Source organism: Magallana gigas, chromosome 4 (assembly GCF_963853765.1).
Source record: "Magallana gigas chromosome 4, xbMagGiga1.1, whole genome shotgun sequence".
Classification (NCBI taxonomy): domain Eukaryota; kingdom Metazoa; phylum Mollusca; class Bivalvia; order Ostreida; family Ostreidae; genus Magallana; species Magallana gigas.
In genome coordinates this window covers 12,254,560-12,267,584 of record NC_088856.1, presented here as the reverse complement: position 1 = coordinate 12,267,584, position 13,025 = coordinate 12,254,560, and the positions used below count along the sequence as shown (strand labels likewise).

Below are 13,025 nucleotides of genomic sequence, written 5' to 3'. Positions count from 1 at the left end.
AAATGAAACAACGATAAAGTTGAGTTAAAATTCTTAAAATTATCGTTAAAGGGTTTGCTAAGAAAACTGGGCTTCGATGGGTGCATAAATGTCAGCTTGATGCTGTCTGTATATCTTTGCAAATTGCAAAAAACTATTTTTCGCTAACAATGCACTCGTTGTGTACTAATTGAGAAATTCTCAGCAGTCGATCTGAATGCTGTTTGTTTATGACTCTCTATGCACTAATAAGAAATGTTTTTGGATTTCGGAAAATTTATCTCGCATGAACAATTCATTTGAAATATTGAATTAATCTCGTTTATATGCCGTTTTCTCCGAGGAAAATAACCAGGCAACATGGATAAACAACGTCTTTTTTTCGTCATATTTAAAAGGAAAAACATACAAATACAGTGTTCGTTTACTTTTTATTTGTCTATTGAAATGGAAATAATTAACGATTTGTCGAATACTAGTATTTCACATTTGAGAATTCATTTTGCTGTATACGAGAGGACAGATCACGCTTAGTGTTTAAATTATTCTGTATTTTTAAAGTATGCAATGTGGATAGGGACCTTTTAATGAAGAAACATATATAAATATATAAAAAATCACAAGAACATTATTATAGCTGAGACAGGTAAAGAGATTTACTCTTCATGTATTCTTCTACAAAAGTTAAAATGTCAAAGTTTTAGTTGCTACTTAGTAATCCCCTGCTTTTCATATAAAACAATGATATATTGACAGAATTCATCTTACAGCTTTAAGATCAGACTAAACTTTATATAGTACTTACTCTTAGTAGCTCATGTTTAAATTTTTACTATAAAGTCTAACCCAACATTTAATAAAGAATTTTTTTTTGCAAGTTTTCCTGGAATAAAAACAAATGATTTTCAACATGCAAGTATTTTGCTGACTTGATGTAGAGTTAATGTACAAGTTTCAAGCAAACCCAGAAATCATTCTTTATACACTTAATCTTAAAACGGGTTCTATTACAGAGTAAACGAGCATGCTAGCAGCTACAATGAACAGATTTGTCGTACATGTGTACAAGTATTTTATTTATGATACATTTGATTCAAAACACATTATCTTGACTTCCCCCGTACAGTACTTATGCATCTGTTTACAAACACGGAAGGAAACGGCGCTTCTGTTCTAAACTGCTTCTATATACAAGTGGTGACTAACAAAGAAAGCTGATCATGATCAATGAAAACATCCCTTGTAAGTTGAAATAGTCATCAAATGTTGCAACCAAGACTTAATCACCATTAAACAACGACCCGTTAAAGGGTAAGTGTTTGTATGAATTATTGAAAGGTTGACTCTTATTTTCATCTTTTATTGAGTACTTCTTAGCTTTTAATGGTTGCTTGAAATGAGATACTTCCACAGCAAGCATCAAATGAAGTGCACTTTAAAGGTATTGATTTTTTAGTTTTATAGAAAATCCAAGAAGCCGTTTGATAATATATATATATATATATATATATATATATATATATATATATATATATATATATATATATATATATATATATATATATATATATATATATATATATATATATATATTAAGCACAAACATTGCAATAATCTTGCTTTCGATGACGAACGGAACATAGCGCGCTCGCCGCGCACTACACAGTCGCTTGAGATAAAACGGAACCCATTCTCCTATCATTCACTATGGGCAGGTTTATGTCAATTTGAGAGTTATTGCAATGTTTGTGCTCATTATATATGTGTGTATCTATGCAATGTGTATCGTTCCGATCCTCTCAAATTGTCTTTTAACTGTATTCCACCTGTATCTCAAGCGACTGTGTAGTGCGCGGTCAGCACGCTAGGTTCCGTTCGTCATCGAAAGCAAGATTTTTGTCTTGCCTAGATGGCTGAGTGGGTAGCGCAGTGGCCGCTCACTGCTAGGAGATGGGTTCAAGAGGTCCTGAGTTCAAGCCTCGGTCGGGGTTAAGGTGGAGCTCAAACAAAAGTGAATTTCCCTGTGCTTTATATATATCTATTTCATTCACCATGGGCAGGTATATGTCAATTTGAGAGTTATTGCAAAGTTTGTGCATATTGTAAATGTGTGTATCTATGCAATGTGTATCGTTCCGATCCTCTCAAATTGTCGTTTAACTGTATTCCACCTGTATCTCAAACAACTGTGTAGTGCGCGGCCAGCGCGCTAGGTTCCGTTCGTCATCGAAAGCAAGATTTTTGTCTTGCCTTGATGGCATAGTGGGTAGCGCGGTGGCCGCTCACTGCTAGAAGAATGGGTTCCAGAGGTCGTGAGTTCAAGTCTCGGTCGGGGCGGAGGTAGAGCTCCAACAAAAGTGAATTTCCGTGTCTTTATATATATCTATATCATTCACTATGGGCAGGTATATGTCAATTTGAGAGTTATTGCAATATTTGTGCTTATTATATATGTGTGTATCTATGCAATGTGTATCGTATAGATCCTCTCAAATTGTCGTTTAACTGTATTCCACCTTTATCTCAAGCGACTGTGTAGTGCGCGGCCAGCGCGCTAGGTTCCGTTCGTCATCGATAGCAAGATTTTTGTCTTGCCTTGATGGCCTAGTGGGGAGCGCGGTGGCCGCTCACTGCTAGGAGAATGGGTTCCAGAGAACGTGATTACAAGACTCGGTTGGGCGGAGGTGGAGCTCCAATAAAAGTGAATTTCCCTGTGCTTTATATATATATATATATATATATATATATATATATATATATATATATATATATATATATATAACCATTACACTTGCATATTTATATGTACTTTCCGAACATGACACGACATATATAATATAGTTACGGTGAACTGCATTTGTTATAATAATGAATAATTGAAAAACAAATCGATGCGTAAAGAATACGAGTTTCTTTCGGTTTTTAAAGTTCAAAAAATATTTAAGAAAAAATCCCCCCGAAAAAGATACTATGCGTAAACATTGTCTAAAGTGTTAGGTTAATTAACTTTTTGCAAAATTAGCTATGGTAAAAAAATAACGGTGAAGCTGAATATAAACCAGCATATACTTTGAGTTTATGACCGAGAAATTTTTGAAAATTGAAATTATCAGATTTCAAAACTCTACCAAGTTCTGATTTATATTGCAAAAAGAAAAAAAATGATTTCTTAGAAAATTATCCTGTTGTGAATGTTGTGTTAAATGTGCAGGAGGTCAATTATAATCTTGATATATGTTGTTTAAAAGTCAGTGTTTTTGTCACTAAAGGATGCAAACCTATATTGTGTGATAAAATTACTGCTACCAAATTTCTAGTCGAAATTGATATGGAACATTGATATGTTTTATACTTTCTTTACTTTTGCTACAAATCTTCTTTTGTAGAGGTATATTTTCCTAATATTCAAAATTATTATGTTTAAAGTATATAAACCCGTGTACTTTCAAAACAGTTTAAACATATCTTTTACAATATATGCCATAGCATAGCATAGCATTGAAATCTCATACCATAGCATACAATCTCATTCGTCATATCATGCCATAGCATAACATAGCATAGCATAAAACATTATTTTTACTCGGTTTTAAATGTTTTATTTGAAAAAAATAAATGTTAAGATTGTAGATTAGTGGTAAACTTTATCTTCTTATTATTTTACTTTGAAAAGTGTAGAACTCTTCTGTGTATGGATGCGCTTTTGTTCAACTCTCATAGCATACCATAGCATATCATACCATACCATATCATATCATCAAGCCCTACATTTCAATTTCTCATAGCATAGCATATAAATCTCATAGCATAGCATATAAATCTCATAGAAAATTATTATAATCGCATACCATAGAATAGCATAAAATTGTAAAAGATAATTATGCATAAAACGACTGTAACAATAAGCAATACAGTCATTTTAGAGATATATTTCATATTAATGATATGATAAGGGAAATATTACAATGCAATATACTAAACTTTATATATTGTATTACATATTTATGAACTATTTTATTGATATTCAATGCTTAATGCATGGTATGCTGACTTTGTATGAAAATTTAAAAAGGGGGCACCTTATTGTTTTCACATAAAAGTTTTTAAACTATTGAAAATTAATCAGGCTCACTTCATTCTCAAATTGGCGAAAAATTACTTGATTTTGATAGATAGCATGATGGATAAGAAGTCTATAAGCGAATTTGGCGGGAAAATGTGTGCAGTTTTGGATGTTTTTTTATGTGTTCAAAAATTTAAGTTAGTAAATATGATCAAACGTCCCGAAATCTGACATCATAATCTGTGGTTCACATGTCCGAAACTTTAACCCTTTAGCTATGACGATATTCCACCAACTCGTTTGATACGAGAATCTTAAAAAGTATAAGTCTATGTGTAGTGGGGAAACTTAATTGAGGTATCCGACTGCTCAATGTTCTTGTATCAAGAATTTCTTAAGAAGTATATCATCGAAATCTGTAGACATAACATACTTTAAAAATACAAAGATGTTGGGTGTCAGTGTTCATCCCTCTGAGTTATGGCCAATTTAATTTGAACTTTTTGCACCTATAATGCAATTTTAGCCTGATTAGGATTTGTTGTCAGTATTTTTGATTAAGCAAATCTATTTCTTCTCATATTGTTTTAAATTATGCACAAAGGTCACACTGAATAGAGGGGTTAGAAAAATATTTTGTACGAAGCAGCATAAATTTTTGTGTGACCTTTTTGCACTTAAGAAAGACAATTTCTATAATAGTTACAATTTGATTTGAAACAAAAACATTTTGAATTTTATAAAACTAATCCAGTTCGCCTAGATATGTATTTAGTATCATTTGACATAATAAAACATGTGGGTCAGTGATGTCATATTTTAGATACATGGTTTCAAAGGTTAAGTTCTCCTAAAATAAAGCTTTAAACAATTCAGACATTTTCTGTATATTTGCATGATTTATGCTAAATGTCTATCAGTTTTTAAGATTTAATTTTGTACATGTCACATAGAACCTATAGAATATGTTAAAAACCTATCCAATACTCAAATTGTTTATAGTGAATAAAGTATAATAAAAGAAAAGTATACCGAAAATTGATAAAAATGCTTGTTTCTGTCATTTTCGTCTAAGAAACCTTCCACACGAAAAATAGTTCCCCTCAAAACTTGTTTATTTGTTGAGTTTAAATGGATTTCTTTATGAATAATGTGTAATTATGAAATAATAATCTCTCTGTGATGATTTAATAAATAAAATAATATTCCTTTTAAATACCAGGTATATAGATCATTTGCGCAATGACATCAAAACGTGAGGAGTGAGATTCCTTGAGATAATGCAATTTAAATGACTGTCGTTGTTCAATTGATTCCATATTAGAGAATGTTCTTGAGATATGACTATACTTTAAGACAATGCGGGATTTCAATATAAAATATCACGTAAAATCTTTTGTTTAGTTTTTTTTTTATCTTTGATAAAAGTTTCCGTTGGTGTTTGGCAAAATAAAGCAAGTTCAAGAAATATTTACATTGTTGTACAATGTGGCCCGATATCAATGAACGTGTTAAAGACATTTACTCAGCTTTGAGTTGTCGTAATAAGATTGCTGCAAAAGTCATATCAAAAAAGTAAAAAATATTCTTAACTAAAGGCGACATAGCTTTTTCTGAAAAACTTAACGCCTTTTAAGATATATCTTTCTTAGAAAATGGAGATCAATTATTGCGCAATACAAAATGCACTTTTAAATTTATATGATCATCATAACACCTTTATAACTCTTTGAAGTCCAGGTATTGGAACTAAATAACAGGTCAATTTTCATTGCCGATTATTGGAATCGATCCTTTTATTTGTTGATACTCTATTGTCGAGTAACCTGTACAATCGATAAAGGTGTGATTCAACTTCTATTTCTATTCTTAGTGTTTTATGCAATGCAGCTTGATATACAAATGTGTTGGGACGGAACAAAAACCTAAAAATAAATTGAAATAAAATCGGCTTTCTTGTTTAGCAATAAATGATGCATAATATGTACTCAAAAGAATATGTTTCGTAGTTATATCCTCTACATGCAAATGGATGCTTGTTTACGCAGTTCCCCATTTGCACCCATTGCCGGAAGACAAGCGGTCGATTGGTCGACTATTATCAAATGTCCAAATGAGAAGAGAAAGCACGTTTAAAGTTGTGAATTGCTCGCAGGGTATCGGTAGAAATTAGTGCAATTATAACTCTGAAACTTGTGATCTATCCACACTTGGCGTATTGCTGGCGATCCCCCGTGAGTACGTTCACTTGTTAAGTGCTGCAACACTGTCTCCCCTTCCTATGATCTCTGTTGCATTGGGAGAAAGAAAGGCGCATTGTGTTAAATTTCAAATTATCGGATTATAATGGGTTTGTCGTGTTATAGAAGCGGATAGACATTTACTGTATGACAGGAAGGACCCATGTTAATTGTTGTGTTTAATCGTTATATATATAGATGACATTGATAGAAAGGGTTCAGGAATAGGTATAGAACTGCGGGACGGGTCTGTAAACAAAACGTCCCTCTGTATAAATGGAGTTCCAGCTGTAAGGCCACGAATGACATATCTGTTCATTGGGGATTTTAAATCGATGCCTGAACTTCTGTCCCAACACGCTCATGTTTATCCTTTATAATAATTAATTACATTTGATCTGATTGAATTAGACGGTTCCTTGACAGTGTTGTTTTCTTTGTGAGTAACGATTCATTTGTTGGTTTAAAGAGGAAATAAAGAGGTGTGTATGAACATTTTGTCATTTAGTTCAATTATTTCAATGTTTTTTAAATGCATTTTTTCTCTTCCCTTTTTGTTCAAAGACAGAGTATTGATTTTTTTTTCTATCCCCGATGGAACCACTAATTCAAGCTGCTATAAAATATGCATCAAACTGTGCTGTTATTTTTTTCTCTCTCTTCCCGCCATGCGAGATGCGAAGTAAATTGCACGGTAAATTCAGTAATATTAAGAATCGCTTAGGGACACGACGAAGCTACGAGACACTTATTGCAAAGGTTTATCATGACTACGTGTAAATTCTCCGGAAGATCCTTCCTAAATATGAGCCAAAAACCACTTCTTGATTGCTTTTGGTCTTTGTTAAGCCTTAAGTCTGTCTCTCTATCAGCGACTTTATGATTTCCCTAAGAGAAAAATTCAAATGAATAATTTATAAAGCATCTTGGCTGGTGTTTAGTTTCTGAGAATCGCTTTCAAATGCTGACGTACCGACATTAAATAATATATTTTGATACCGAATGAATATATTGACAAAATCATTTGTTTATCTAGCTATGGAATTATGTTTGATGATAATTTGAAGATCTAAGGTTTATTTTCAGAACTCGGAAAACAGCAAATAGTAACATGGGGAAACAAAACAGTAAACTAAAACCGGAAGTGCTTGCTGATCTGAACTTGAACACAAACTTTAATAAAGAGGAAATTCAGGAATGGTACAAGGGATTCATCAAGGACTGCCCTAGCGGAAGCTTAAGCATAGAAGAATTTAAAAGCATCTACTCCGAATTATTTCCTCTGGGTGATGCCTCGAAGTTCGCGGAACACGTATTCAGAGCATTTGACGAAAACAAAGACGGTACCCTAGATTTTAGGGAGTTTATGTGTGCATTGAACGTATCATCCCGAGGTACTCTGGAGCAGAAAATCCACTTTGCCTTCCGTATTTACGACCTTGATGGAGATGGATATATCTCAAAAAACGAAATGTGTGAGATAATCAAAGTAAGTTTGTAATGTCTGATAATGTTAATTTATATAAATTTTAGAAAAAGCGTACACATTATTTCAAATATCGCGATGGCGATTTAAACAAGGGATGCACTTACACAGTTTAACTACGCCCCTCTTTGCATTTGGCCGTTTCTTATATTCTTTCATGTAGCTATCTAGATATTTGTTTGTAGCCAAAAAGTAGATATGAAATAAATATATTCACAAAGATGTCATTAAATAGCGCCAGAAGGTTGCAACATGAAGGTAAATAATAATGTACAATAAACTATTAACAGTTTTTCGTCGAACTATCAGGAACCAACCTTTTCCTTTTTTGTTTTGAGATTTACCTCTAATGATGCCGATTTTCGAACTTTCAATCTTTTGCAATATTTTGCAAACTGAAAGAACGCCCTGCCATTTTGTGTGGCGATTTGGTTATGATATAATAACGCTTTCATACGCATATAATGATAATTTCTGCGATAATGGCATTCTAAAACGTTATGAATTCCAATGTAGATTACAATTATTAGAATTGTAGTAAGTTTAATTGCGTAGGCTTCCACATCTCATTCCTACATCTTGGCAATCATCATTGTTTAATTAGCTGTTCTCATTTCGAAATGAGTGTAATAACGACGCCGACGTTTTCAGAAGTGTTATCTAATCTCAACGAATCGATCAATTTGACTGAATTAGAAATTAGGCACACAAAGTAATCTGTTTTATTGGAAAACCTGAAGGAATGCGACCAGACCTTCTCGATTCTCCCGTAAAGCAATCAATCCGCAAATGTGGTAATCTTATAATTGCTGGATTCATGTTATTTCTAACGATGTACTAACATATGAAGAGAAATTATTCTACCACACTTTAAAAAATCAACATTAGAATATAAAGTATGTACATTACACCCGAACAAATTGATTTCAATCCTTATTATTGATATGAAAAATATTTTCATTTTACCTATTTTAAATTTTATGCCTCAAATGTCTTGTTTTATGAATTAGTTTACAAATGTGTTCTAAAAAGTGTCCAGATTATGTTTGGCTATTATTAATTTACGATAATTCTACCCTTTTGTTAATTTTTCATTTTTTGTGTATTTCTGTAACGTGGAAAAATATTGCAATTGTTAAATTTTATCTTTTCGATGCGTCGCGTTTTGTTAGTTTCTACTGTGGTCTAATACTTTGTAGCAATTTATTTCTTCTTGACTGTGTTGATGTCATCTTTTGAAGTTAATGTTCTAGTTTTTAATCTGATGAACACTACTCTGAATTCGGTTGTTCTCTGTTGATTGCAATATTAGCGTCTATAGATTTTGTTGATTCATGACCCCTGACTTATACGGCATTGTTTTGTTTTTTTTGCTTCATGGTTGCCCTTTCTTTTTGTTGTCATATGCATTTTTTCTGCTGCAGATACTTTTGAGTTACTTGTTTGTATATGCATCTTTTATTTTGTTTTTTCTATTTGCAAGTGACAATTTAAATTGCAATTTGATTTTGTTTATATTTTATCAAATTTCAGTTTTTGTATATGAATAATATTCTGTGTGTCAAGGTATGTAATATGTGCATGTAATTTACGATTGCCTCTCAGTACAACGAAGAAAAAAATATTTAAAATTAAATTACATTTAATGAAAATATGTCTTCTTTGAATGCTTGTAAACAAAATTCGTATTGGAAACAAAAAGAAGAGCACTTGAATTGTGTTTTTTGGTTGTTCATTAATTTTTTTCTTTTGTTTATAAGGATCTAGCTATATATGTATTTTACTTATTATGTAGGGAGCAAACAGATATGCTGTTGATAAACTTACCGTCAATATATTTTCTATTAGTTACCACCATTATCTAGATATATGCTCACATGGTAAAATAAAACTTCCATTTCCATATTAAGTCATACATGGTATTAGAAAACGTTTTTTTTTAGAAATAGGCTTAAATTGTATTTAACATAATTTTAAATTTGGTACATTGTATTTATCTGCATTCTTAAAATGATGTAACTTGCACATAAATGCCTTTATTACATAAACCTCCGGAGGTAAGATAAGTGAGACTTGGGTTTCCGACGATGTTACATATATAGCTCGGTCATAATCAACAAAAGTAAGAAATTGAAAAACAAGCAGAAAACTACGTATTTGTTCAATTCCCTAACTCTTTGTTTTGTTTTCAATACGAATTCAGTTTCCAAGTATTTAAAGAAAACATATTTACATTAACTTTAACATAATTTTAAATATTTTTTTGTCTGAATATCCTTTGATAACAGTTGCACTTTAAAGCTACGATACCGGAGTTCTGAATATATTTAAAAGTTATTATTAATGATGGGTCAGATAGTTTAGAGTTGAATCATCTGAGACTGGAAATTGTCACAATGCACATTGCTAAAAATATACATTTAAAAGAAACACCGACTCAAAGATGTAGGAGAAAGCGAGGAATTAAAGATCAAAAGATCGTAAAGGTTCTTCGCTATTTTATTGCCTCTCAGGCAGTAGCTAGATGAGATTATTAAAGTTTTCTGTCCCATTTCTTTTATTTATGTGACATTTTAAATCATCACCATGATTTCAGTAAACACATCTTCGTCAAAGTAAGAAGGATTGTAATAACTTTATCTTTTGAAATTTAACAACCATTTCAGTCATCTGTCAGATGAGATTATTCTGCGTTTTTCTTACTAGGAAAATTTTTTAAAAAGTCGTGCCTTTATATATATATATATATATATATATATATATATATATATATATATATATATATATATATATATTCCATTTATACAAAATAGAATCAATAAATAACAAGAGAATAATTTCCTTTATGAAATTTTTCAAACAGTTGAAATTCACATTTCTAAACATATAAATTTGTTATACATTGTTTTGTGAGGGATTGAATTCACCCCATTTGTGCAGCTGTGAAACTAACTTGCACATATGGCAAAACCCAGAATTTTATCAGGCATACTTCAAAATGATATAAAGCAACGATATAATATAAATTCAAGTTAATGCAAAAAATATTTTACCTGATCAAGGAATTATTGGAGCATTATTCTTTTGATTCAATGATTATAATACGATAACCGCATAATGTCCTGGTTAAATGAAGCAAGTGTGTGTACATTTCTAATGTTATTTTTGCTATATTTTGAGAATTTTTATCAAATGGTTAAATCAAAACGTTATTTATGCTTGATTTTTATTTTCATGATATTATAACAATATTAAAAATTGCAAAAATAGATCACCGAGGGAAATAAATATAACTTAATTTTGCTGAAGATGTCATGTAAAGAACAGCTGCATATTTCTTGTTTTTATAGTATTCACACCCATCCAGGAAGAGAAATTATTATATCGATAATCAAGATTAATAATTCATTTTAATGAAACTCCTGTCATGAAATTGATTTTATTCTGTTCTAAGTAACGCTGACTAGCACGCTATAATTAATCGGTGTAAAAGCTTTGATATCATTGCGAAATATGACAATAAAAAGAAAGATTATCAAATGTACTTCTAACTGATTAGTCTACTGAAGGTGATGTGCAAAGGGACCTTAACTGATATTCCATGTGAATATTGCTGTATAAGAATACCTTACAAATTCGCTTGGAAACTAGCAATTTTGATCATTCTAACCACTGGTCACTGACATCAGCTGTCCTAAAACCAAAATAGAAAGAAGAAATGATCCCAGATATTTATGTTTTATTAAATTTGATATACATACCTTATATCTGCAAAGTAATTTATTTACCTCTATGAAAGATTTTTGAAAGACGGAAATCAACAATCGTTATCATTTACATGATTGATTTTAAGAATAAAACTTTTCCTTTGGGATAAGCAATAATTGGCCAAGTACATTTTCAATAACAATCCCTTAAATTGTTTGGCCGTCATATTGATTGGCAGAGCACGGTGTCGGAGCTCTGTTTTTGGTGACGATAAGACTGCAGTTTATTCACTATTTTTTATATCACACAGTCTCGTACAGAACTAATCAGATTTCGAAATCCAGTCGGAAATGTAGAACTGGTATTAGGAAATTGAGGAAGTGTTTTTTGGTATCAGAAGGGGCACTGTTAAGATTGGCTCAACAGATAGCAAGACACCTTTCATTGTATTAAGTGATTTGTTTGATGATACTTTTTCACGATTTTTATTGACGATTGACAGGAGAGAAATGTAATAAAGGAACTGATGTGCTAAAGCGCTTATGAAAGCGACTTCCATACAATCTGTGGAATTAAACAAACACACTTTATTGAATGAAAGCATTGCTTTATAAATAATTGTTTCCTTGGAATTAAATCCAAGCGAAAATATTCCGATGTATGTACTTATCCCATTAAATATCCAAACGCCCATTTAGATTATTATCCTATATGGAATAATACATGATCAATTTAAACTTTACAATCTGTATTCACTTTATACATTTTCTTTCCTCTAACACTTGAAACAAACCCGTCGTGTGAGTTAACGTATTTTTGCATGCTTGTTTTGCTTATTAATTTAAATGCCAAAGTATATTTTTAGATATTGATCATCTCCTAAAAAGTAATGAAGCGAATTTTACATTTGCATATAAATTATTTTATCTTTAAGAAATGTTTTGGTTTATATGAAAACTTCATGTTGACATCTACATATTTTAGGCAATTTATAAGATGGTTGGACCAGCCATGAAGGACGATGAGCAAGAACAAACTCCGGAGAAAAGAACGGAAGTGCTGTTTGAAAAGATGGACAAGAATATGGACAAGCTCCTTTCGTTGTCTGAGTTTATAGAGGGAGTAAAAGGAGATTCCACCATTGTCAAATTTTTACAGTGTGACATCTAACAATTCGACAGCTAAGGATATTCCAAATGAACTGATTGTTATCGTTTAAATAAACTGATCTTATGTTATTCGTTATTCTTTATTGCATATTATCGTTTCTGAAATTGTTTTTGTAGAAAAATTGTGAAACATTATCATATATTCATTCTGAAAAACAAGGATTGCTTATGACATTTCAAAAAGTCGGTTCAAGTTTGTTGAATATTGTAAACATGATAATTTTACTCTTTTGTACATCATCGACATTTTTCAATGTCTACAATTTCTTTTAAGCAAAATATATTTCTCATCAAATGATATGTTAAAAGAAATCTTTCAAGTTGATATATTGAAGCCAAACATTAATTTGGTGAATGTTGTCATCCTTTTGATATATTTA

At 31.4% G+C, this 13,025-nt stretch overlaps 1 protein-coding gene across 6 annotated transcripts; it reads left to right on the top strand.

Moving 5' to 3' along the window:
- Positions 1-1,135: 1,135 nt before the first annotated feature.
- On the top strand, positions 1,136-12,714 carry LOC105319411 (neurocalcin homolog). Of its 6 annotated transcripts, none has more exons than XM_020063765.3 (3): positions 1,136-1,290; positions 7,369-7,771; positions 12,461-12,714. In XM_020063765.3, exons 2-3 carry the CDS (start codon positions 7,394-7,396, stop codon positions 12,644-12,646), a joined length of 564 nt encoding a protein of 187 aa, XP_019919324.2. In that variant the 5' UTR covers positions 1,136-1,290; positions 7,369-7,393; the 3' UTR covers positions 12,647-12,714. The 6 variants fall into 6 exon arrangements, with proteins under 6 accessions (XP_019919324.2, XP_034307225.1, XP_034307228.1 ...); XM_034451334.2 differs by lacking the exon at positions 1,136-1,290 and adding an exon at positions 6,103-6,276; XM_034451337.2 differs by lacking the exon at positions 1,136-1,290 and adding an exon at positions 6,103-6,280.
- Positions 12,715-13,025: the final 311 nt, after the last annotated feature.

Excerpts from the sequence above, each read along its gene's own strand:
- LOC105319411 (XM_020063765.3), top strand. The coding sequence starts at position 7,394 with ATGGGGAAACAAAACAGTAAACTAAAACCGGAAGTGCTTGCTGATCTG. Across the intron at positions 7,772-12,460 it reads AAATGTGTGAGATAATCAAA|GCAATTTATAAGATGGTTGG; the intron begins GTAAGTTTGTAA and ends TACATATTTTAG.